Genomic DNA, 27361 nt, shown 5'->3' with positions numbered 1-27361 from the left:
AGGCCAGGCTGTGTGTATGCCTTTGCAAAGGCATCCAGTATGCTCTCTAGCTCCATTGTCATTGACGTACTGCAGCTCAATGATGGATGTGGTGGTGGTTTTACTTTTAGCCCTGAATCTGTTAATGTTCAGGAGATTCCCATCAGCTGTGTACATGATTTTGCTCCCTGAGGCAGATTGGGACCTATGAGGTGGAGGATAGTGGTAATGAAGACAGAAAACAGGATTGGGGCAATGACACAGCCTTGCTTAACTCCTGTGTGGACCTTGAAGGACTCTGTCTCGTCTCCATAACTGCCGAGTACTCTAGCTGACACATTGTCATGTAGTAGTTATAGTACTCTGCTATGTTTGTCAGGGCAGCCTATTTCTGACAGAACTAGCCAGAGGGCCTGGCAGTTTACCGACTCAAAGGCTTTGGTTAAGTCTATAAAAGCCATGTACAATGGTTGATTCTGTTACTGGGCTTTTTCTTGGAGTTGGTGGGTGGTAAAAATCATGTTCATGGTGCCTCTGTCGGGATGAAAAGCACTCTTGGATTCTGGCAGAATTCCCTCTGATATTGGGAGGAGTCTGTTGGGCAAGACCCTCGCCAGAGCTTTCCCTGTGGTGGAAAGCAGGCAAATGGCACAGTAGTTTCCATACTCAGCTTTGTCCCCTTTCTTAAAGATAGAGACAATGAGTGGGTCCCTAAGTTGTACAGGGATTTCCTCTTTTTCTCATATTTTAAGTAGCAGGGCATGGATATGTCTGAGGAGTTCAGGTCCAACTGCGGTATTCTACCAGCACCAGCAACCTTGCTGATTTTCACCTTCTTGATGACATCCTGGACTTCTCTTACACTAGGTGGTGCTGCCATGTCCTCTTCTTTGGGTTGCTGAAGGAGTTGTTGGAGAGCATCCATCTCAGTGCTGGAGTCCTAGTTTAAAAGGTCCTGGTAGTACTCTTTCCACCTCTCTTTGACTGACTTGTCTGTTAGCAGTGTGCACCCATATTTGGAGTGTTAGATGGCGGTGGCTGGGACTGTATATAGCTTTAACAGCATCGAAGAAGCCTTTGGTATCTCCAGCATCTGCAAGGTGTTGGCTGTCAAGGGCCTTCTTTGTCCACCACTGGTTCTTCAATTACCTGACCTGGCTTTGGACGGCTGACTTTGCGCTTGCATGGGCAGCTCATTTATTTTGGGAGTTGATTTCATTCTGTCAGATGGTAAAGGCTTGCCTCTTGATATTGATTAGCCATTGGATTTCCAGGTCATTCTCCTCAAACCAATCTTGGTTTGACACATGCATACATACATACACACATACATACACACACACACACACACACACACACATACACACATACATACATACATGCATACATGAATACATACATGAATACATACATGAATACATGAATACATACATACATACATACATACATACATACATACATACATACATACATACATACATACATACATACATACATACATACATACATACATACATACATACATACATACATACATTGATCACATCTACTGAAGAATCACTCCTAATGAAATGCACAATCATTGATCTTGATGGAGATGATGCATAACTTCCTCTCCTCATCCTCCAGGATGGTGCAGCAGTTCTCAGTGGACTTTGAGAAGCGTATTGAGGGCTCAGGAGACCAGATCGACACTGCTGAGCTGTCAGGGGGTGCAAGAATCAACCGCATCTTCCATGAACGCTTCCCCTTTGAACTGGTCAAGGTGTGTGTGTGTGTGTGTGTGTGTGTGTGTGTGTGTGCGTGTGCATGTGTGTGTGTGTGTGTGTGTGTGTGTGTGTGTGTGTGTGTGTGTGTGTGTGTGTGTGTGTGTGTGTGCCGAAAGACCTCAGCGAAGGACTGCACTAATTGCAGCGGAACTCAATCGCTACAATATTGACATTGCTGCACTCAGTGAAACCAGGTTCCTGGATGAAGGCTCCCTGAAGGAGGACACCTACACCTTCTTCTGGAAGGGATACCCTGCAGGAGGACAACATCAGCATGGTGTGGGATTTGCAATAAAAAACAGCCTCCTACCAAGACTCACTGAAACACCGATTGGCATAAGTGAAAGGCTCATGTCGCTCAGGATCCCTCTGGCCAAGAAACGTTATGCCACCCTCCTAGGTGCCTATGCGCCAACACTGCCATCAAAGGATGACGTAAAGGACCGCTTCTACCAGTCACTAGATGAGGCTCTCCGTCATATACCCAAGGAGGACAAGATCTTTTTGCTGGGCGATTTCAATGCCAGAGTGGGGAAAGACAACAAGGTGTGGAGTGGTGTCATTGGTGGGCATGGCATTGGGAAAGTCAATGCAAATGGACTGCGCCTCCTAAGCCTCTGTGCTGAGCATGGCTTGACCATCACAAACACCCTCTTCCAATTAAAAAATAAGCACAAAACATCCTGGATGCACCCACGTTCCAAACATTGGCACCTATTGGACTACATCATTGTGAGACGTGCTGATACAAAAGACGTCTTACTCACTCGTGCAATGAGAGGTGCTGAGTGCTGGACAGATCACCGGCTCATCATGACCAGGCTCCAGGTGGAGGTACGCCCTGCTGTTCGTCTCCAAAGGTCAGGAAAGAAGAGGCTTGACTGTACCCGGCTAGAAAAGGCTGAGGTCCAGAACAATCTCCGCCTCTCTCTGGCTGAAAACCTGGAAGACATTGAGCTTCTCTTGAGCACGGATGATTCCATTGACAGGAAATGGTCTTCCATGAGCTCCAGACTCTACAAGGCAGCATCCCAATCCATCGGTTACAAGAGCAGAAAACACCAGGACTGGTTCAATGACAACACAGGCACAATAACTTCCATACTCAAAGGCATGCATAAAGCCCACAGTGCTGTCCTCAACAATCCCACATCAGCTACACTCCGGCAACAATGGCAAGCATCCAGGAGAGAGGTGCAGTCAAAATTGCGTGCCCTGCAGAATGAGTGGTGGATATCGAAGGCAAATGAAATACAATCCCATGCCGATAGAAATGATATGCACAACTTTTATGATGCAGTGAAAACCATCTACGGCCCAAGAAACTGCTCTGTCTCCCCCCTGAAGTCTGATGATGGTACCACCCTCATAAAGGACCAGAAACTCATCACAAAAAGATGGGCAGAACATTTTGAGACTCTTTTGAACCAGCCCTCCCCAACAGATCCCTCGATCTTGGATGAACTACCTGTCCGCCCCACCATCCAAGACCTTGACCTTCCACCAACCTTTGAAGAGGTTCATTGTGCAGTTAGGTCGCTGAAAAATAAAAAGACCCCTGGCCCTGACAGTATCCCTGCAGAGATTTTTAAACAGGGAGGCTACCTCTGCACCCGTGCACTTTTCCTGTTCATCTCACACGTATGGAAGAACGAAACTGTCCCTCAGCAGTGGAGGGATGCTAACATCATCTCCATATATAAAGGCAAAGGAGACAAGTCCCTCTGTGGCAACAGCCGTGGCATTTCACTACTGGCTGTTGCTGGAAAAGTCCTGGCCAAACTCATGTTACACAGGCTGGTAAAACACATCTCAGAGGAGCTGTTGCCTGAGTCACAGTGTGGGTTTAGGAGGAATAGGAGTACTGTGGACATGGTGTTCACAGCACGGCAACTCCAAGAGAAGTGCAGGGAGCAACATCAGAACCTCTTCATAGCCTTCATCGACCTGTCAAAGGCTTTCGACACAGTCAACAGGGACATCCTATGGAACATCCTCCTGAAGTTTGGCTGTCCACGAAAGTTTGTCAACATCCTTCAAAGATTTCACGTGGGGATGATGGCACGTGTGACCATTGGAGGCCAGGAATCTGAGCCCTTCAGGGTGTGCACCGGGGTACGTCAGGGGTGCATCCTTGCTCCAGTTCTTTTTAACATCTTCCTCCTGTGTGTGACATTGCTGCTCCACAAGGAAATCAGGAAGGACAGTGGGGTTACTGTGGACTTCAGACTAGATGGAAACCTATTTAACATCCGTAGGCTCCAAGCGGTCACAAAAATGACATCGGAGCACATCATTGAGTTACAGTACGCAGATGACTGTGCAGTTGTGGCCCACACACCCGAGGCACTACAAGCTACCCTTGCAGCTGCTGCAAGGGCGTATGGTAGGCTGGGGCTCTCTATAAATGTGACAAAGACTGAAGTAGTATGCCAGTGGGCATCTACTCCTCCATCTCATTCACCAACCTTCAACATCTCCGACAAACCACTTGCAACAGTGGAATCCTTCAAATACCTGGGCAGCTTCCTCTCTGACGACTGCAGCATCGACAGGGAGATGCAAAACCGGATTAAACAAGCGTCGTCCTCTTTTGGCAGACTTAGGAGAAGGGTCTTTCAAAACAAAGACCTCAACCTCCACACCAAAATATCTGTCTACTTGGCAGTTGTCATCACGACTCTCCTCTACAGCTGTGAGGCGTGGACCCTGTACAGCCACCACCTCAGGATGCTTGAGGCCTTCCACATCAGATGCCTACAATGCATCCTGAGGATAACCTGGCGTGACCGAGTGCCCCATACTGAAATACTCCGCAAGACCAACTGCATCAGCATGGAGGCTACCGTCAACCAGCACCAACTTCGATGGCTCGGTCACGTCATCAGGATGCCAAGGGAGCGCTTACCGCGTAAAGTGCTGTATGGCCAGCTACATCTTGGCCGACGCTTGGCAGGGGGCCAGAAAAAACGGTACAAAGACCAGCTGAAGACCATCATAAAGAAGTGCGGCCTGAACCCGAGCCAGCTGGAAGACACTGCCGCCCAACGCTCCATCTGGCGGCAGCTCTGTCAACAAGGGGTGCAAAACCTCGAGAAGGACCGCGGTGATCGACGGACCAGAAGACGTCTGAAGAGACATGAAGCCAGTACCACACCTACACCCCCAGTCAGTGATGTCACCTGTTCTGTCTGTGGCAGACATTGTGGATCGCGGATAGGGCTTTACAGCCATAAGAAGACTCACAAGTGACAGAGGCAGGATTGTCATCATCCGACACGACGGACAACCTAAAGCAAGCAAGTGTGTGTGTGTGTGTGTGTTTGTGTGTGTGTATGGGTGTTTTGTATGTTTCTGTGTTAAGAACTGCTTTAATTGTTTCATATTATACGTTTTGCTATGTTTGCAAAATGCTTGCTAAGTGTGAGTTTTGCTAAGATGGTAGCTGTAAATAGCCTTAAAGGGTATGTGTCTTCCTGTATGTGTGTGCCGACATTTGATCGCAAGCTTAAAGACCCCATAATCCCTCAGTATAAGTTGCACAAGAGGTCTGTGTGATAGTGCACCTATAGCTACTCTATTTAAAATATATACATATACATATTTTATTTTTCAGCTATTATGTTATGTAACGACCCTGGAAAAGCGGCTGATGATGTTGAGATGTTATGTAACAGTCTCTGTGCCATAATTCCAGAGTGAGCATTCATTTATAGATGACCAACTCAGGCAACTGTCTAATGAATTAAACCACATGTGTCAAACTCAAGGACAAATCTGTTCCCTTACATATTTTGATCCAGCCCACATATAAATTTGGGTTATCATTAAATTTTGGCCCACCTAGTTGTAGCTGTGGTCTGTACAGCTACAACCAAAGAGACGCTTGCGCCTCCATTGCACCCTTACCGAGCTTGAGGATGAAAAGTTGTTATGTGATTACTCCCCCATCTACGGGTGTTGCACCAATAGACTAAAGCAATGGCTGATTGCTGATTAAAAATAGCTTGCTGAGCAAATCAGAAACCAGCTTATTTCAAATCAAGACCAACTGCGACAAGGCTATGCTAACAGGCTAAATTATGATAGTAGTAAAATATCATTATCCCGTGAATCTCAATGTTCTCTTTTCACCCCTTTATCTTTCTCTCTCCACCTCTCTGCCTGCTGTTATTCTAGTCTCAGTAGGAGACAAAGCTGAGACTCATACTTCTTTCAGGACCATGAGCCGGGGTTATATGAGTAAAATATTCCCTCACTCATCCGCCTCACTTTTTCTTTCCCCTTCCCATATCCATGTGTCAGCACTCTATTTCCTTCAGTCTCTCTATCATCTTACTTTGACCCTGTGCCCACTTATCTATTCACCTTTCCCTCTTCTAACTGTTTACCCATTTATCCTCCTATGTGTACTTCCCCCCCATATCCTCAATCTTTCCATATCCTCGATTCTCAATTTATCCCCTCCTTCCATACTGAATCATCCCAGTTTTTCCCCTGTTCCCCTACCAATGACTCCTTTTTCGAGTTATCCCCTCCCTCTTTTATTCACCTCATTCCTCGAATGAAAGCTACCTACAGTCTGTGCATCATACATGAGGCCTGAAGAAGTTATACTTTAGCCTGTCATGCTAAAAGAACAAAACATGTTGTCTCCTAGGAAAACTTGTAAGATTTGTAAGAGTCTACTAGGTACATAAGATGTTAAATTGGGTTAGTTTGTGTCCCATGTTTTGTAGCCTTAACTATGAAAATGGTATTTCATGAGTCATCATGCTCACAGAGGAAATTGATAATAGTGAGCATGGTTATATGGATCAACCATTTATACAGAGCAAAAGTCCTTGGACGGAGTCATTTCTGTACTAACACTGTTGAAATAATCCGGTCATTGTGATCAAACAGTCTGCTTAAAGTGATCATTTTGGGTCTTTCATATATGGGGAATTTAATAAAATAAAAACATATTCCAAAACTAAGGAAATCTAATGTTAAAATGGTCATTTGCAGAGTCCGCGGTGGCGTAGCGGTCTAAGCATCAGCTTTGTGTCGATGCAGTTGCCCACTGGGGACCGGGGTTCGCGCCTCGGTCTCGTAAGCACACACAACAGTCAGAGCCTTCCCCCCCAGTGACTCGCAGTCATATAGAGGCAACCCCCTCATTTTCCAGGGAGAACTCCAACATGGCAGTGCTCAACTGGGGACTTGTGAGTATCCCTACACCCGCCCGATGCCTATCAACTTGGCCAATGCCAGAAAAGTAGAGTCCAGCCCCTCTTCAGTAATTTTCTGCCAGAGCCCATGCTATGTGTGGAGGTGAGCCCAACTATATCTAGTTGGTACCGTGCCACCTCCCACATTAGCTCATGCTCCTTCCTGCCAGAAAAGTGACATTTCACGTCCTGAGGACCAGTCTGCGATGCAAGAAGTCGGCACGCCCCGGTCCCCACCTTTACCTGACGCCAAGCCTACATTACATCCTACCCCAATGCTCATCTCTGTGGGTGGTGGGTCCATGGGAGATGTATGGTCAGTTATATCCAGTAAAATAGAAAAACTGTCTGTTTCATTACATTTTATTTATCTAATATGTACATATGTCAATTTGATGGTCATCTGAGAAAATACAAAACCAAATAAAACAAGAACTTAACTTTGATCCACCTCTTATAGAGCTCATATTGGGCTGCGTGTATCTGATCACTGTAAGTAGTTCCAACTGTTTTTGAGAGGCTGTAGAGGAATTAAGCAAAAAACAGCTCAAACAAGTCGGAGAATGCAGTGTTAACTTTCACTGTGTTGATCTGTATATCTGTGAACATTTTTGAGGAAAAGCATTGAAGAGTTCAAACCTAACCGAGGGCATCCCTATTAAGTATTTGTGTATGCATGAGTCAAGTCAATTTTATTTGTATACCCCAATATCACAAATTACAAATTTGCTTCAGGGGGCTTTACATCAATACAACATCCTGTTCTTAGACCCTCACATTTGTTAAGGAACAATTCCTTAAAAGAAATCTTTTTATTAGGGAGAAAAAATGGGAAGAAACCTCAGGGAGAGCAACAGAGAATGGATATCTCTCCCAAGACAGACAGACAGACGTGCAATGGCTGTTGAGTGTACAGAATAGAACATAATGAACAGAATACAACACTAAAAAAGAGGATAACATAATTATAATGGAATTATAAGATAAATGAAGAATATGATGAGGACGCCAAGCAGTGTCCAGATGCCATTGGAACAGGCAATGAACCTGAACCAAGCGACTGCCAACACCATGTAGACTTGGCAGGAGGACAGACTACACCTGCACACAGGGGAGACTCACATCACACCATTCACATATATGAGAAAAAAATACATTAGTCACACATCGAAGAGACAGAAGGATATAACATTGAAACAGGATATCAAAATTATATGGATTTATAATATATATATATATATATATATATAGAGAGAGAGAGAGAGAGAGAGAGAGAGAGAGAGAGAGAGAGAGAGAGAGAGAGAGAGAGAGAGAGAGAGAGAGAGAGAGAGAGAGAGAGAGAGAGAGAGAGAGAGAGAGAGATGAGGAGGATGCCAAGCAGCATTCAGGTAGTGGCCACCATCACCATACACGTGCACACAGGGGAGCCTCACATCACATCATTCACATGGGAGAAAAGACAGGAAAAGACATTATTCAGAGAGAGAAAGACATGTGAGAGAGAGCAGTTCCAATAATCAATAATCTATACTCTATAATCTTGTCACCAGGACAGAGCTTGGTGTATCTATTGAGACAGAAACCAACCCGCCATGCAGTACATGTCATGAAGCACTCAATTTAAAGGCAACTAACTGTAGGTTAAGGCAAAAAGATGAGTTTTAAATTTGTATTTAAAGGACTCAACAGACTGATTGTCTGAGAGCAGTGGGCAGGTTATTCCTTAAGTACGGGACCCAATAGGAAAAGGCCCTGCCATTTGCTGACTTCTTTTTAACTTTGGGTACACATAGGAGTCTTGTATTTTGAGATTTGAGAGCGCGAGATGGAATATACGGTTTAAGGGGCTCAGACAGGTATGTTGGGGCAAACCCATTTAGGATTTTATAAGTTAGCGGAAGCACCTTGAAGTCTGATCTAACATGTATAAGAAGTAAATGAAGCGAGGCAAGAATTGGTGTCATATGGTCATATTTTCTAATTTTAGTTAGGATTCTATCTGCAGCATTTTGAACTATCTTAAGACTTTTAGTTCTAGCATGTGGCAGAAAACAGAACATTACAGTAATCAGTTCTAGGTGGATGAAACAAATGCATGTGTTAGAGTCTCTGCATCAGCCATGGAGAAGAAAGACTAAATTTTAGCTATGATATGTAAATGAAAAAAATGTGATCTTGGTGATTTTTCTGATGTGCTTATGAAAGTAAAACCTGCGATCAAACATAACACCAAAGTTTTTTGCTGCACACTTTGTGAAATCCCGGAGTTTTCAAGCATTACTTATACTTGATTAAATTGGTGTCGATGTCTAGCAGGGCCAACGACCAGCATCTTATTTTTATCCAAACTGTAAGGCAGGAAATGTAGAAACATCCAGTTTTTCACAGCAGCCAAGCAGGACTCTAAATTAGCAATTTGAGTATGATCATCAGCCCTTATAGGCGCATACAGCTGAGTATCATCCACATAGCAATGGAAATGTATTCCATGACTGTATAATTTGGCCAAGAGGTGAAATATAAAGAGAGAAAAGTAGAGAGCCAAGAACTGAGCCCTGACGTATGCCATATTTAACATAAGAGAATTTTGATGTAATGGTATTATACCAGACACACTGTGTTCTTCCAGATAAGTAGGACTTAAGCCAAGCAATAGCTAGGCCAGAGACACCAAAATTACAATTTATTCTGTCTAATAGTATACAGTGATCAGTGGTGTCAAAGGCTGTGCTGAGGTCTGGCAGTAGAATAACAGAGGTGGAATCAGAGTCCATAGCAAGTAGAAGATCATTTACCGCTGTGGTTAGAGCAGTTTTAGTGGAGTGACAAACCATGAAAACCAATTGAAAAGGTTCATATAGATAGTTTTCTTCTACATGGGTTGAAAGTTGTTGATACACAACTCTCTCTAGTACTTTAGAAAAGAATGGGACATTAGGTACTGGTCAACAGTTATTAAGAGACCCTGGATTCAGGTGTGGTTTCTCAAGTAGAGGTTTGACCACATCTGTCTTAAAACTGCTGGGAACAATGCCAGTAGTAAGTGATAAATTAACAATGTCTAGCATTGTAGGTCCCAGAAAATATCAGAGGTATTTAAAACGTTTTGCTGGTAAAGGGTCAAGTAGGCAAGTAGTTGGTTTAGAAGTTGACACAAGCTTAGTCAAAATATCAAGAGAGATAGTCTCAAAAGCTGTAATACCAGGGACTATCTGTGTGAATGTGGGATTAAGCATATTGAAGGCAATCACACCAGTTAATGTTTGTAAATATGCTAACAGTCTCCTCTCCTCTCTGTCTCCTTTTCAGATGGAATTTGACGAGAAGGAGCTTCGCAAAGAAATCAGCTATGCTATCAAGAACATCCATGGCATCAGGCATGTCCATCCCTCACTTTTACACTTTCACACCTCCCTTGCTACTTTTATCTCCTTATCTGAGTCACTGCTATTGATCATAATGCATTCTACTCTCTTCTCTTATCTAATTACAAAGCCATTAGACTGAGTCTTGTGTTGCATACAGATTGCATAAATAAAGTAAGACCAGATAGATGACTGCTAGTTGGATGATAAACTTTTGTCTGTCTTTCTGAGTCCTTTTGTTTGTCGCTTTGTCTATTTATGTTGGTGTGTCCTCTATCTGTCAGTCTTCCTTGTATATGGCTGTAGCCCATGCCTCTGATGTATGGTAGCTAAGTTATTCCCTGTCTTTTGCTATCCCTATATGGTGCTTTAGATGATATACATTATTTTGTATGTCCATGTCATTAGCTTTCAGCAGAATTTTGATGTATCTGGTTGTTTGATGTTGTTTTTGTGCATACTGTCTAAAAACAAAAACATGTTTCGTTTTGTGGAACATATATGGTTAAAAGAGCATTTGACTCGCCTACATCATGAGAGTAACAGTATGTGTGGAATGGGAAGGCACTCATCAAAAGAAACAATTTAGTTTAGTACCATGATGGCAGAAAGTTAAGAGCGTATGCCCATAACCAGTAGATGTGCATCAGAAACCTGATGTTCCATGCTTACACCAACTACCATGGGGTTTTGAGTGAAATGTAATGTCACTGAATTCACCAGTTATCCAACATGTTTCTTATTAAAGAAACATTTTTTGTGCATAGGTAATGATAAAGGCCAGTTGGCTATTCTGTCTGCTATGGTAATTTTCTTTATTGACTGAGAGCCCATACACACTAACCATTTTGAGGCCAATGATCACAAAAAAAAGCATAATGTGTTCTGGTCCGTATATTTGATCTTTTTTGCATGTGTTCTGGTCCGTATATTTGATCTTTCATAAAAATCGGACCCTTTTCGAAACATCAAATCCCTGCATTAACTCAATTTTAAGACTGATTAGGACAATATATCACTTGAAATTTCAGTGGAATGCTTTTCCAATTTAGAAACCAACGAGACAATAAAGGTACATCTATGCCAAATAGAAACTTACATCTCCCAGGCTTTATTGATATATACATATTCTAAGCTATTCTAACCACTCTAAATACAGAAATTTTAACAACTTTTGAGTGATTATGCTCATTGTAATAGAAGGAAATGTCTTATCTTCCTAAGTGGAAATGCAATTTACTTGATATACACTCACTGAGCACTTTATAAGGAACACTATGTTAATAGTAGTTAGGGCCTCCCTCTGCTCTCAAAATAGCCTCAATTCTTTGTGGCATGGATTCCACAAGATGTTGGAAACATTCTTCTGAGATTCTGGTCCATGTTGACATGATTGCATTGTGCAATTTCTGCACATTTGTCAGCTGCACATTCATGCTGCGAGTCTCCCGTTTTACCACATCCCGAACATGTTCCATCAGATTCAGATCCAGTGACGGGGAAGAACATTGATCTCATTGTCATGTTCACGAAACCAGTTTGAGACAACTTTTGCTTTGTGACATGGTGCATTATCATGCTGGAAGTAACCATTAGAAGATGTGTAAATTGTGGTCATGAAGGGATGGACTTGGTCAGCAACAATGCTCAAGTAGGTGTGTGACATTTAAGCGATGATTGATTGGTATTAACGAACCCAAAGTGTGCCAAGAAAACATTCCCCACACCATTAGATGACTGCCACCAGCATGGACTGTTAACACAACATAGGTTGGGTCCATGGTTTCATGCTGTTGGTGCCAAATTCTGACCCTACCATCTATGTGCCTCAGCAGAAATCGAGATTTATCAGACCAGGCTAAATTTTTCCAGTATTCAACTGTCCAGTTTTGGTTTGCCTGTGCCCACTGCAGCCTCAGCTTTCTTTTCTTGGCTGACAAGTGGAACCCGACTTGGTCTTCTGCATTTGTAGCCCATTCGGCTCAAGGGTCAACTTGTTGTGCATTGTGAGATGCTCTTCTGTTCACCACAATTATAGAGAGTGGATATCTGAGTTACCCTAGCTTTTCTATCAGCCTGAGCTAGTATGGCCATTTTCCGTTGTCCTCTCTCATCAACAAGGCGTTTCTGTTCGCAGAACTGATTTTTTCCCCCAACACCATTCTGAGTAAACTACAGAGACTGCTGTGCATGAAAATCCATGGATATCAGCAGTTACAGAAATACCCAAACCAGCCCTCCTGGCACCAACAATCATGCCATGTTCGAAATCACTGAAATCACATTTCCCCCCCATTCTGATGGTTGATGTGAACATTAACAGAAGCTCCTGGCCCATATTGGCATGATTTTATGCACTGCACTGCTGCCACACAATTGGCTGATTAGATAATTGCATGAATAAGTAGGTGTACAGGTGTTTCTTATAAAGTGCTCAGTGAGTGTATTTCCCTGCACAGTGATCCTACTTTGTAAGAGTTTTTATATCATGACTGCCACATCCCCTATCATCGGCCTATTTTTGTGTCTGTTTTTCTGTTTGACATGGAGGAAAGATCAGTAATGGGAAATTTATCTTCAATTAACACTCTTCTCTTTACCCAACCCTCCTTTCTCCTCCTTTCTCTTAATCCTTCTTCCCCTTTATTTGGGCCTGTGGCTGGTTCTCACTCTGACCGTCAGAACTGGCCTCTTCACCCCGGACATGGCCTTTGAAACCATTGTGAAAAGACAGATTGGGAAGATAAGAGAGCCTTGCACCAAATGTGTGGACATGGTCATTTCTGAGCTAGTCAATACAGTTAGACAGTGTACGAAGAAGGTAAAAACTAAGTGGTGGATAGTAAACATTTTTCTTTTTGATTTTCAACCTTTTCCTTCACCTACCTCCTCAACCCCTGGAAAAAGAAAATCCTTCTCTGTACACTCCCTTTTACTATCTCCATCTGGCTCTCTCCATTCCTCATTGTTTTTGGATAATGAGGGAGCATCTGGGGGTGTAGGGTGGAGAGTGGTGTACCTACCTAGCTACCTACTGCTTTTGAAGGGTTCAGCTGGGTAGGGTGGCTGTGGCATGGCCATGGTGAATTTGTGTGCCTACAAAAGAGTATGGGTGCTGAAGTGTCACTGGATTATGGCTGCCTACATATGGATATACATGACTTTGATATACTACTTTTGTGATGATATCTGAACATGTATAAATCTTGAAACAGTGCAGGTTTACTTTAACTGGTTTGCTTAGCGTAGCTCATCAAATAGTTTCACAGCATTCAGCTGTCAATCAATGGTAGTATTTGGCAGCCATACTGGGTGACTTCAACATCCAGACTTCCTGTCTGTGAGATTAGGGCTGTACACCTGTAGTTTAGAGGAATTACATTTGGATGGCCCTCAAGGATCCCTCAGGGTGCATTCATTTACCCAGGCCCTTGAGTGCTATCCATGGCCAAAATAGATCCAAATTCAAGTTGTCCCAATTCAAATTGATCCACAATGACCAAGAATCGACAATGAATCTTGGTTGAACAGTAACATTTTTTAAAACCTTGTGATAACAAATGTGGTTATGGTTAACAACCACATGGAAATGAGAAGAAAAGAGGGATGGATGGAATAGGGGTCCAAAACAGAGGGAAAGGATGGTGTCTCAGCTAAATATTTGGTGCACAGCTGTGGTCTCGTGGCTCATTGCTCAGAGCTTTTGGCTTTTAGAGTTGCACAGGCTGGAATCTCTCTCTTTCTTTCTCTCTCCTTCTCTCACCCCCTCCCTTTTTCCTCTGGATCGATGAAGAGGGACTCCAGCACTGTCCTCTTTTAGAGTAGCTTCAGGGGAAACCGAATGTCTCACTTGCCTTTTCTTCCCTCTGTGCTGTTTACCCCACCCTGTCTTTTCCATACCCCGTCTTTTTCATCTGTCTTTCAATCTGTCATTTCTTCTGTTCCATCTTCAAATTCCACTTTTTGTCTCCTTTAATCCCCACATTTCTGTTATATTGTTCCTTTATGCTTTCGTCCTCCATTTTCAATTCTCCCTTATGTTTTCCTGGCTTTTTTCTTTTTGGATATGTGGATGTATCCTGTCTCTCTTGCTTTCATTCTTTTCTTTTTTTCTGTTTTCCTTTCTCTGTTTTTTATCTCTTCATGTAGCTCTTTATTTGTTCCCTATACTTCACTTTCTTTCTTTCCATCTTTTCTGTCACTCCCTCTCTTTACTTTTTTCTCCCATGCCCACTGCCTATCCCTACAGGACGGGCCTGTTCACACCTGACCTGGCCTTCGAGGCCATAGTGAAAAAGCAGATCCAAAAGCTGAAGGAGCCCACACTGAAGTGTATAGATATGGTAGTGAGCGAACTCACCTCCACCATACGAAAGTGTAGTGAAAAGGTAAAATATCAAGGAGCACTAAGCTATAAATATTACATGTCACTCTTTAAGGTAGGGGTAGACCGATGTCTGGACTATTTTTTTAAAAAAATTTTTTGCTCAAAAGACTCATGTCAATGAATTTATTTGTCTACGCTGATTATAAAAAAAAAAAACAGAAACAAGCTTCAACTTAACCCTGTTAGTTTTACTGTTTTTCTCAAAATGGCTCCATTTCTATATTTTTCTTTAAAGAATGCGTATAAAGTTTTGCATTCTAAAATAACCCCACAAAATGACAGCAAAAGATACTTTTTGCTTCATTACTGTTTCCACAATACTGTGACAATGGTGAAGGCCTTTCCTTGCTTCTTGTTGCTAGTATCTGCTAGTTAGTCTTCCTGCAGTCATATCTCCTGATTTCACCTTTCCTTTTTATCATCTCCCCCGTTTTGATCAAATTCACATAGATATCTCTATCATCATCGCAGTGGTCTTCTAATCATTTTCTTTGGTGTTACGGAGGTCTTTGTGATGTTTGAAATGGATGGGTATGAATATGATTGGCAAGTTGTGGTGCTACTTTCAGTTAAAACTAATGAAGAGTTTCCTTTGAAAATTCTCTCAATTATTAAAACAAGTTAAGTAAGACAAAACAGCACATCTTTTTTGATTTGTAAAGGTCTTAAAAATCACCATCCAGGGGGAGTCTGGGTAGCATAGCAGTCTTTTCCATTGCCTACCAACACAGGGATCGCCGGTTCGAAGCCCTGTGTTACCTCTGGCTTGGTCGAGCGTCCCTATAGACACAATTGGCTGTATCTGCAGGTGGGAAGCTGGATGTGAGTATGTGTCCTGGTTGCTGCACCAGCACCCCCTCTGGTCAGTCAGGGCACCTGTTCAGGGGGGAGGGGGGGACTGTGGGGAATGGCATGATCCTCCCATGCGCTACATCTCCGTGGCGAAACTCCTCACTGTCTGGTGAAAAGAAGCGGCTGGTAACTCCACATGTATCGGAGGTGGCATGTGGTAGTCTGCAGCCCTCCCTGGATTGGCAGAGGGGAGGAGCAGCGACCAGGACGGCTTGGGGTAATTGTGGGGTAATTGGCCAAGTACAATTGGGGAGGAAAAAAAGTGGGGGGGCGGGTCCAAAAAAAAATCACCATCCATGTTCAGTTCAGTATTGTGGCACTCATCTGTATACTTCCTGATGAGTAATAATATTAAAATTAAATTTCATTATGATCACTATTTGATATTTTTTTGAAGATTCAGTAAATCAATTCGGTTGATTTACATACACAGTGTAATCAGCTATACCTCCCTTTGAGAGGAAGAAATGTCTTTCTTTGCACCTCTGTGTTAGACTCACACCTAAGTAAGCATTGTGCCGGATGGGTTTGTACACAGGCCATATAGTTGCTGTAGGACTTCCTGTTTAAAATGTATCATGTCAGATTAGGTATAACAGTGCAGCAACAACTGGCGACCATAGTGGCTGCTCCCCAGCTGGCAGCAGTTAATGCAAAAATATCCAACAAAGGATGTGGTGTAGTGTTGGCCAGTGTCCATGCAGGCCAGCTGCTGTGCCATTGGCTTAAATAGGCATCAGCATGCATTTTAAATATGCTCGCTCTCTTTCAGATGCACTTTTCTATAGGAAGGTTGTTTAGAGTAGACAACTGATCTCAGCATACCAGTGACGTAGAGCCCCTTTAAATGCACACATTCAGTGTTTTCTTTTTTCACCTTTTACATACCACACCACCCAACTCTAGCTATACTTATCGGCAGCTGCATCTGTACATAAAGTATACGGTGAAAAAACGATGACTCCACTGCCTTATTCTGCAGTATGTTCTTAAGGATGTGTGGTCAGCCTAGACTTTTATTAAGGTTTGGATGGGTTTGAGGTGGAGGACGGAGCTATTTTCTGACTCAGAAAAGATATTTTGAGCTAAGTACAGGGGACATCAACAAACCAAATGAGACGGGAATAGACAAAGTATGTATGAAAGAAATTGATAGTCCTCACTGCAGCCAACTTTACATATTTGTCTGTGTGGTGTTTTAAGTGCTCACACTGAATGTTAACACGCAAGCACAAGTGGTAATTCCTGGATATGTGCACATTGACTGTATATATCATTGCAAATAAGTGAATATTAAAGATCTTTCTATGCGCCTTTTCTTTAAAAACATAATAATAATAATAATAATTATTATTATTATTATTATTATTATTAAGACCATCATCATTACATTTATATAGCACTTTCCTAGACACCCAAAGCGCTTAAAAACATGGTATTAAATAGTTTGTCCAGCAATTATCGGTCTATTCTTACTGTAGATTTTATTTGGGTTTTCATAAAAGCTGTATTTTGAGTCCTTACTCAAATCTAGATTAAAATAATTCGGTTTGTTTTCTGTCAGTTTACGATTTAACAAATAGCATCAGGTTGTCATCTCTTAAGCAGCATGTTAGATTTTTTTCATTTTTTACTTTTTGAGACCATGATGTCTCCCTTGTTCAGTCCATCATTTGATTTGCTTTTAGTTCTTCAAATTACACCTGAAATTTTCTTTCTTTGTCAGTTTGGTTTGACGTAGTTAAGTGTGTTTGCAGGTTTAGTGACCCGCTGTTTTCTGGTGGGAATATTAAATTCCATTCATTGACTTACAGATACACCCCAAGCATCTCCTTTTCTCTCTTTCTATCTCTTTTATATCCTCCATCCGGGTGCTTGCCAATCTTCTGAATGATTGTGTCCTCCTCAAGCAAATAAATTAAAAATGCTGACCCCTTAAGCATTTGTTTTATTTATCATTGATGTAACTTGGTTTCAGGAGTTGCTTGAAACCTTTAACAGTCATATCCAAAGACCCTGTGTTATGAGATACAGCGTCTGGTAAACATGTGTACAAGACTCAAGCAGAGATAATCCACAAAGGGGTCATCATGAAGTCCTCCCTCACCTGCTCTTTCCCTTCCTCTTCTCTGCTCCCAAAACATTGCATGAGAAAGATAATGAATGCATCTGTACTTTTGCCTGCAGCCATACTGCCTTTTGTGTGTGTGTGTGTGTGTGTGTGGAAGTTTTAAATCCTTTCTCACAGCCAGTGTGCTGTCTGAATTTAGTAGACACAGAGCATTTGAAGAGATTGTGACATTATTTTCAATTTTCAAGTTGCAAACCATCTTTCTAATTATACAGGACACGTTCCTTTCTGTTGGTTTTGGCCATGTACACACTTGTATGGTTGTGTTTTTAAAATGTTTAAGTTTAGGTTTTCTTGACTTTTTAATCGTAGATTAAATAAGGTTGATAAGGGTTAGGTTAAGGATTAGTGGAGACCTGCAATCCACCTTCCCCAGTATGACGCTTTCCTCACTGCTTTGACTTACACCTGTAGACTTCACGAGTTGCCTGAAATGAAACAAAATACCCTGAAACTATGATCGTGATATCAATAGATTTTTAAGTAAAATAAATTAAACTCAGCAGATTCATTCACCCTCTTAATGGCAGATTTGAAAAGGTTTTCATTCAGTGTGCATCATCTCATACATGTGATGGAGAGGATAACACTGAAAATTAATCCCTGTACAGTTTTCACCCACATCTGAAACCTTTTAGTGCGTCTAGAGTTGTTTTCAAAAGCCTTTGCTTCGTGAGGCAAAGTAAAATGATTTTACAATCCCACTAAATCTGGGATTCATTTTTTTTTGTTTTTTTTGTTTTTTTGTTTTTTTTGGCAGTGAACCTGTAAACAAAATGGAAATGCTTCAAAGTGCAAGTGTGTACTTGGCCTTTGAGGACATACAGTTTAAAAGGAACAGACACTTAAAGGGACAGTTCACCCCAAAATCAAAAGTACATGTTTTTCCTCTTATCTGTAGTGCTATTTATCCCAGCTAGATCGTTTTGGTGTGAGCTGCTGAGTTTTGGAGATACTGGCTGTAGAGAAGTCTGGCTTCTCTACAGCCGATATATAAAATTTACTCAATTTCCCCAAATGGGAAAATTTACTCAATTTCCCCTCGGGGATAAATAAAGTATTCTGATTCTAATGATTCTGATTCTCTCGAATACAATGGAACTGGATGGCAGTCGGCTTCTCTTGCTCAAAGTGCCAAAAAAATTCATCTGAAAAACTTAACAGCAACGTCTCTTTCCAGAAATAATGACCAGGTTACTCAAGATAATCCACAGACCTTGTTGTGAGCAGTTTCATGTAGGTGTAGTTCGGTCTAAGAAAATAGATCTTACGTGAAACTGCTGAGTGCCATCCAGCTCCATTGTATTCAAGAGAAGGCGGACAATCTCTACGGCCGCTATCTCCAAAATTCAGAGACTCACACCAAAACCATCTAGATGGATAAATAGCGCTACAGGTATGAGGAAAAACATGTATTTTTGATTTTGGGTTGAACTGTCCCTTTAAGTTAACCTCTTCATTTAAAGGTAAAATGAGTGGCTGCGGTTTGTGAGCACAACATTCAAAGTTGGCCCCTCCCCCCCTGCTCAGCGACACCAGAAGGACACACCCCCTGACCGCAGGTGCCAGAACACATCCCATTGTACAGCAAACTCCGCGTCGCTTTTCATCCCCATCCTCTCCTTCAGTGCTCATCAGCGGGTGAAAAGCAACCCCAGATTCACTCTTGTTTTGGAACGAGCTTTGTCCAATTGGCATTTTGCCTCGCTATATTTGCATCTTTTCGGCAATGTGTCTGCCATTGTCGTAGCTTCCTCTTGGATGCGTGCTTATGATCTTGATCTGGCACCTGGTCGCTATGTTTTTATAGAGTCCCGCTGCCCAAAGGTTAAGGCCCAGAAACGTCCCGTACACAGCAAAGTAAGAAAATTAAGAGAATACAGGCAGAGGACAGATACAGATATAGACACCATCTCACACATCTAGTGGGTCATAAGTGATGATTGTTGTTCTTCTTTTGGCTTGTTCCCTGTTTTCCAGGGGTCACCACTGCAGATTTTATAGTTTCCATCGGTACCATGTGAGGGCACAGCACCAATGGCGGCCGTTGTTAACTCGGGCCTTGACTGATCCAATATGGTCTTGTCAATCCGCATACTGATTTGGCAAAGTTTTACATCAGATGCACTTCATGACACCACCACTAACCCTATGAACAGGGGCACAAGTAAAGCGCTGGATGCTTCCCAGTATTCATGGGCTTGTGCCCATGCCTGTCACCATATGATGATTAAGAGGGGATTATTTTGTATGAGTCTATACATTGATTTTTAGGAAAATCCTATTCGTTCTACCTTTAAATTATCTTGGGGATCAGAGCCAGATTAAATGGATAGATTACAGTAGGCAGACTGTAATATACAGGGACCCCCCTACATGCACATTTTGATATTTGGTAAACAAACAAAATTACTTTTAACTGCCACATGACTATTTTGCTCATTAATTTAGTTTTAATAGTTTTAGATCAGATTTTATATTTTCAAAATAGCCTATTTTAAAATATATGTTAAACAATATTTATTACATTTTTAGATAATATTTAATTAGCAATATTTAACATAGGCAGTTAATGTTCTTTACGTCTCTGTCTGAGGCCCCTAGTAGCAACGAGGCCTTAGTCATGTGCCTAGAATGCCTGTGCATAGGTCTGGCCCAGCTGGGGATTAAATTGTCTAATACTAAGCTAAAACACGATTACCCAAAACAGTGATGGGTCCTGTTTCATTTAACATTTTAACTAAAGCATTGACGACCAAGTCTTATTGACAGTGGGTCTACCATCCAACTGGCATTCATATTTTCACAAGGATGCCCCATATAATAATAATAATGATAATAATACTAATAATAATTAAATTTATATAACGCTTTTCTAGACTCCCAAAGCACTTCACATTGAAGGGGGTAACTCACTTCAACCACCACCAATGTGTAGCACCCACCTGGGTGATGCACAGCAGCCATTTTGCACTAGAACGCTCACCACATATCAGCTTGAGATGGAGAGGAAGGAACCATTGAGCCATTTACATGGGGGGATGATTAGGTGGCCAGATGGAGAGAGCCAGGTTGGGAATTTTGCCAGGACACCGGGGAACCCTCTACTTTTTGCGATAAGTGCCATTGGATCTTAATGACCAGAGTGAGTCAAGACCTCGGTTTAATGTCTCATCCAAAGGACGGCATCTGCTACAGCACAGTGTCCCCATCACTGCACTGGGGCATTGGGATTTGAAATTTGTTGTTTTTATTAGGACCAGAGGAAAGACTGCCCCCTATTGGCCCACCAACACCACTTCCGACAGCCACTCGGTTTTCCCGGGCGGTCTCCCATCCAAGTACTAGCCAAGCCCATACCTGCTTAGCTTTTGCATTTGGCAAAGCCAGGGTACACATTGGTATGGCTGCTGGCCCATGATCATAATGCATCTATTCTATGGATGTCTACATTAGCAGTGCAAATTTCAGTGTATGAAATGCCATGGATTTGGATTAAGGCATGGCAGAAGTAAATCAAATTGTAAAAAAAAGGGTCTTTCTTTTTAGTTTATCCTTCAACTTCTAAGCCATGAAAGATGGATTGCAACTTGGAAAATAAACGTTTTTCTTTTGTTCTGTGATTTAGGTTTGGTTTTTGTCCCTCTTACAACTTCTCCAAATGTGTTTGTGTAACATTGGAAGCCCACCAATATCTTATGTTTGTGGGTTTGCAATGAGTTCATGAAAAAAAAAAGACCCACAAATGACTTTTATTGTTACAGATATTGTTTATTTTGTGTTTGGTGCAGAAATATCAAAGACTTTCTTTCCTCTATTCCTTTGCATTTTAGCCTACTTTAAAAATCACCATTTACATGAATACCCCTATGCGTAGGCTTTGTGACAACTGGAGTGAGTCTGTGATACATTCTCCCAAACATAACGTGCTTGAATGTGTATTTGTAGAATGCATTTGTGTTTGTGCATCTGTGTGTTGCTCTGTTTGGAGTATATAGTTTAATAGAAAGTGGATCTTGTGGTTCAATTAGGCCAGTATGGAAGAGAGAGAGAGAGATTTTATGTGGCTGGGCATTGCTGCCTACCTATTGTGTTTTGTGTCTTCAGCTGGCTCAGTATCCCATGCTGAGAGAGGAGATGGAGAGAATTGTAACCCAGCACATCAGGGACCGCGAGAGCCGCACCAAGGACCAGGTAACAAATATATGTCACCACAAGCATACACAGTACACATACACACAGGCTTACACTCAGCCCCACACATATACGTACAATAGTACGTGCTCTGATCTAACAAGGGCACAAAGGTGACAAAATGATTGCCCAAGGGCATCCAGGTAGTGTAGCGGTCTATTCCGTTGCCTACCAACACAGGGATCGCCGGTTCCAATCCCCGTGTTGCCTCTGGCTCGGTTGTGCGTCCTTGCAGACACATTGGCCGTGTCTGCAGGTGGGAAGCCGGATGTGGGTATGTGTCCTGGTCGCTGCACTAGCGCCTCTTCTGGTCAGTTGGGGCGCCTGTTTAGGGAGTAGGGGGAACTGGGGGGAATAGCGTGATCCTCCCACGCGTTACGTCCCCCTGGCGAAACTCCTCACTGTCAGGTGAAAAGAAGTGGCTGGCAACTCCACATGTATCGGAGGAGGCATGTGGTAGTCTGCAGTCCTCCCCGGATCGGCGGGGGGGGGGGGGATGAGCTAATTGTGGGGACAAAAATCCACAAAAAAGAAAAAAAAATGATTGCCCTAAACCGGAGGACCAAAAATCTGCCTCAGTGATGTTTTGAGCAAGGCACTGAATCCTCACTAGCCCTGGTAGTGGTGTTACGCTGACCTTCTACTTTGACTTCCCTGTGGACAGGAGCAAACAAAAAGAGAATATTAGCTTACAGGATCAATAGAGTATCACAGCACTATTATATTTACGATTAACACCTTTCTCTTTATCTAGGTATTGCTGTTGATAGACATCGAGTTGTCCTATATGAACACCAATCATGAAGACTTCATTGGATTTGCCAAGTGAGTTTCGAACCGTTTCCTTGTTACACATACATAGGCACTGAAAAGCTAATTGTGAACGGAGTCATCACCCCATTTTCTGTTAAAAGTCAATCTAACTTGGGCGTCCGGGTGGCATGGCGGTCTATTCCGTTGCCTACCAACATGGGGATCGCCGGTTCAAATCCCCGCATTACCTCCGGTTTGGTCGGGCGTCCCTACTGACACAATGGGCAATGTCTGTGGGAGCCGGATGTGGTCCTGGTCACTGCACTAGTGCCTCCTCTGGTTGGTTGGGGTGCCTGTTCAGGGGGGAGGAGAAACTAGGGGTAATAGCATGATCCTCCCACGCGCTACATCACCCTGGTGAAACTCCCCAATGTCAGGTGAAAGAAGCGGCTGGCGACTCCACGTGTATTGAAGGAGGTAGTCTGCAGCCCTCCCCGGCTCGGCAGAGGAGGTGGAGCAGCGACCGGGACGGCTCAGAAGAGTGGGGTAATTGGCCGGATACAACTGGGGTGAAAGGGGAGGGGTTAAAAAAAGTCAATCCAACATTGATTTGATATGTTCCTTGTACAGTGCACAGCAGAGGAGCAACCAAATGAACAAGAAGAAGGCAGCCGGCAATCAGGTACGAGAGGCAGACTACATGCACACACATAACCCTGCTTCCCTTGAGTTCACATGTTAGTTTACATGCTGCACTGCATCACACACTGCAACAGAACATAGCTCAGCTCAGTTCAAGCTACGCTTAGCCGAACTAAACAAAGCAACCATGTCCCCAACCATACACGTCCAGCTGATTATGTATGAATTTGTCCAAGAATACGACTCCATAAGCTCCTGATGTCTTTGCAATGAGATGAACTGAACATACATGTATTCCTTACTGCCCCGGGTAAGAGCTCTGTCTTGTAGAGTGCATCTTCATTCATATCTTCATCATGATGAAGATGATAAGTGATGATGACCACTTTTGAAAAACAGTTTGTAATAATAATAATGATAATAGTAATAATAATAATTACATTTATGATCACAAGAGAACTTTGTCTATCGATAAAGTTCATGGTTATCACCACAAAGCAGAGTCCCATATATATCAAAGTCTCAATAAATAAATGTGTCAGTGTCAAGGCTACCAGTGAGGAAGCCATATTCCCACATGTGACTGTGCACAGTTGACTTTCACAATACCAGATCAATACAAGATCAATAATCAATATCAGGTCTTGTACACACCATTTCTGTTGCATCTTACATCCATGCTAGCTAGTTCGGGCACTGGGTTTGTCAGTGCATGCTCCTATAAGCTGTTAAATACCACACACACTACACTAAGCTTTCACATCCTCTCTTCTCTTTTAAGAACACTTTTTCTTGTATTCTGTTTTTTTTAATCTTAATTGGTCCTGAAAGGGGTTGGAATATCTTTCCTTTGTGCTTTCTATGTTTCGTGTGCTCTGTTTCTTCCGCGTGATTTTTCCATTTCCTTTTTTTTCCTTTTGTGTTTTTCCTCCTCGGTCCTCCACGGTGTTTCTGCCTCAGGATGAGATCATGGTGAGTAGTAAATGTGTGTGTGTGTGTGTGTGTGTGTGTGTGTGTGTGTGTGTGTGTGTGTGTGTGTGTGTGTGTGTGTGTGTGTGTGTGTGTGTGTGTGCGTGTGCGCGCGTGTTTTGTGCATGTCAGGAAGCATTCATGTGTATGCATATTTCAATCAGGGCATGTTGGTGTGAATGTGTGAGTGTGTGAATGTGGAAGAATGAAAATGTACAAATAGTGTGTGTGTGCGTGTGTGTTCATGTATGTGTGTTCATGTATGTGTGATTGTGTGAGTGTGTGTGTGTGTGTGTGTGTGTGTGTGTGTGTGTGTGTGTGTGTGAGTTCATGTATGTGTGATTGTGTGTGCATGTGTGTGTGTGTGTTTGTGTGTGTGTTCATGTATGTGTGATCGTGTGATTGTGTCTGTGTGTGTTTGTGTCTGTGTGTGTGTTCATTTATGTGTGTTCATGTATGTGTGATTGTGTGTGTGTGTTTGTGTGTGTGTTCATGTATGTCTGTGCGTGTGTGCGTGTGTGTGTGTCTTTGTGTCTGTGTGTGTGTGTCTTTGTGTGTGTCTGTGTCTGTGTGTGCAGCTTGAAACGAGCTTCTTGCTAGCCACCAATAGATGGGCAGGTGGCCTGTGGGCCTTGGTTGCTCTCCTCCCTCCTCTCAGATGCGTCCTCCCTCTCGGCAGAGACCCCATCTACACACAGCAACACTAAACTACACAAACACATTGTCACGGCGGCGCGACAAATGTAGCACGAAACACTATGCCACACTGCTTAACAAACCTAGACAAAACCCAGACAAAACTGTGAGGAGTGGAGGTCTGATAATCGGATAGCCTGCTGTGTTGTGTAACGTTGTCAGGTTTATGGCGTACACATCTCGCTCCACTGGAAAATCAGCGTTTCGAGATTGAAAGTTATTGCTTCACCACTGAGGCCGGTTTGTCTTGGCAGTGATGAGAAGCCCCTTCAGCACTGGTTTGAACTAGATAAAGAAAGAGAACATCAGAAATAGAGGGAAGGAGAGAGAGATGGAGGGGTGGGGGGGAACTGTATGACACCAAGGGGTTAAAGTACCTTAAAGCCTGAAGGCTTCACTGACCTTTCCCAAAGGTTACCTGTCCTGTTACTGAATACACAGTTTAGCTTTTCACGATATTTTGTCTAACAATAAACATATGAAGTTTTTCTAGGGGGGCGGGGACGTCTGGGTAGTGTAGTGGTCTATTCCGTTGCCGGTTCGCCGGTTCAAATCCCTGTGTTACCTCCTGCTTGGTCAGTCGTCCCTACAGACACGATTGGCTGTGTCTGCAGGTGGGAAGCCGGTGTGGGTGTGCATCCTGGTCGCTGCACTAGCGCCCCCTCTGGTTGGTCGGGGCGCCTGTTCTGGGGGGAGGGGGAACTGGGGGGAATAGCGTGATCCTCCCACGTGCTACGTCCCCCTGGCGAAACTCCTCACTGTCTGGTGAAAAGAAGCGGCTGGCGACTCCACGTGTATCGGAGGAGGCATGTGGTAGTCTGCAGCCCTGCCCCGGATCGGCAGAGGGGGTAGAGCAGCGACCGAGACGACTTGAAAGAGTGGGGTAATTGGCTGGGTACGATTGGGGAGAAAAAGGGGGGAAGAAACCCCCCCCCCCCAAAAAATCAGATAGAACTGAGAGCAGATCATTAGATGTGAGCAGCCAAGACTATACGCTGGTCTCTCTGGCTATTGGTGGTCAACCTTTCACAGTATTCATTCATTACCATCCATTCTGGGACACAATGAAGTAACATTGATGTAATTTACTAATCAAACGGACTTTTTCTTGCTTCCATGATGAAGCATGAACCATTATGTGCACACACACACACGCACACACAACCCACTCTGAAAATTGAAGAGTGACATCATCCCAAAACACAGCGTAACTGAGGGATGCATACCCTCAGAGATGTTCGAGCAATTATCAAGTGATATTTATTTAAAGGTCACTAGATTTCCTCTCTACAGCCTTCCCTCTCTTCCCTTTTTCTCCTTTTCCTGTCCTTCGTTTATCTTCATTCATTCAAGAAAGGATTCTCACTTGTAGTGCTAATTTCACATTGTAGTAAATGTGAAAGTATTATTATTATTATTTGTTGTAACAGACATATATTAACCCTACAGACACAGTGTCAGGTTTCATAGCAAACAACCAGACAAGGGCCAAATGGATAGGGTTTAGAGTCAGCAATGACCCACCTGGCTTCCTGTTTGTAGCTGGCTGTAGCGGATCCTGTAGGACCTCACACCCTCTTCACCAGACCCTGTCTTTTAGCTATTTCGCTGTAAGGCCTTAGAACATTAGGGACCCTTTCAAACCTATACATTTACGGAAGAAGAATCCGCTATATTGACAGGGGACGTCCGGGTGGCGTAGCGGTCTATTCCGTTGCCTACCAACACGGGGATTGCTGGTTCAAATCCCTGTTACTTTTGGTTTGGTCGGGCGTCCCTACAGACGCAATTGGCTGTGTCTGCGGGTGGGAAGCCAGATGTGGGTATGTGTCCTGGTCGCTGCACTAGCGCCTCCTCTGGTCGGTCAGGGTGCCTGTTCAGATGGGAGGGGGGAACTGGGGGGAATAGCGTGATCCTCCCACGTGCTACGTCTCCCTGGTGAAACTCCTCACTGTCAGGTGAAAAGAAGCGGCTGGCGACTCCACGTGTATCAGAGGAGGCATGTTGGAGTCCGCAGCCCTCCCCGGACCGGCAGAGGGGATGGAGCAGCGACCGGGATGGCTCGGAGGAGTGGGGTAATTGGCCAAACACAATTGGGGAGAAAAAGGGGGGGATATAATAAAAACAAAAAAACCCAAACACTATATTGATGGAAAGTGCCATTACTTTTAATCAGCATTTCCGGTTTTTAAAAAGGATGTGTAACGGACGTGATCCAGCACAGAAATCCAAACGGGGGAATGTTGAAACAGTCTGTGATCTGTCCACCATATTGTATTCAGAACACGGACAGAAAACAAACAGGTTTCCAGATGTTCTTTGCATGGCCTGGAAAAGGTTTGAAATTGGCCGTTTATATTCCTCTCGCTTCTTTTATACCCCCTCTGCTTGCTCTGCCCTGACGCAATCCT

General features: G+C 43.2%; 1 protein-coding gene and 1 long non-coding RNA gene across 4 annotated transcripts in view; one reads left to right on the top strand and one right to left on the bottom strand.

Annotated features, from left to right (window-relative positions):
• Positions 1-27361, top strand: part of dnm1a (dynamin 1a) — an 86864-nt gene that overhangs the window by 24494 nt on the left and 35009 nt on the right. For 2 of the 3 annotated variants that reach the window (XM_056291143.1, XM_056291145.1), the window contains exons 8-14: positions 1609-1744; positions 10271-10338; positions 13009-13147; positions 21804-21890; positions 22645-22715; positions 23274-23325; positions 24246-24257. In XM_056291143.1, the coding sequence (XP_056147118.1) occupies positions 1609-1744; positions 10271-10338; positions 13009-13147; positions 21804-21890; positions 22645-22715; positions 23274-23325; positions 24246-24257 (565 nt within the window). Of the gene's footprint in view, positions 1-1608; positions 1745-10270; positions 10339-13008; positions 13148-14575; positions 14715-21803; positions 21891-22644; positions 22716-23273; positions 23326-24245; positions 24258-27361 lie in introns of all 3 variants that reach the window. The other variant, XM_056291146.1, reaches the window with a different exon arrangement.
• Positions 21456-27361, bottom strand: part of LOC130122106 (uncharacterized) — an 18592-nt gene continuing 12686 nt past the window's right edge. The window contains exons 3-4 of the long non-coding RNA XR_008811110.1: positions 22892-23207; positions 21456-22544 (exon numbers count right to left, since the gene is read on the bottom strand). This is a non-coding gene — a long non-coding RNA (uncharacterized LOC130122106). The remainder of the gene's footprint in view (positions 22545-22891; positions 23208-27361) is intronic.

The sequence above is a fragment of the Lampris incognitus genome, chromosome 12 (assembly GCF_029633865.1).
Source record: "Lampris incognitus isolate fLamInc1 chromosome 12, fLamInc1.hap2, whole genome shotgun sequence".
Classification (NCBI taxonomy): Eukaryota; Metazoa; Chordata; class Actinopteri; order Lampriformes; family Lampridae; genus Lampris; species Lampris incognitus.
The sequence above is the reverse complement of the archived record's forward strand: the minus strand, read 5'-3'. Positions and strand labels throughout refer to the sequence as shown.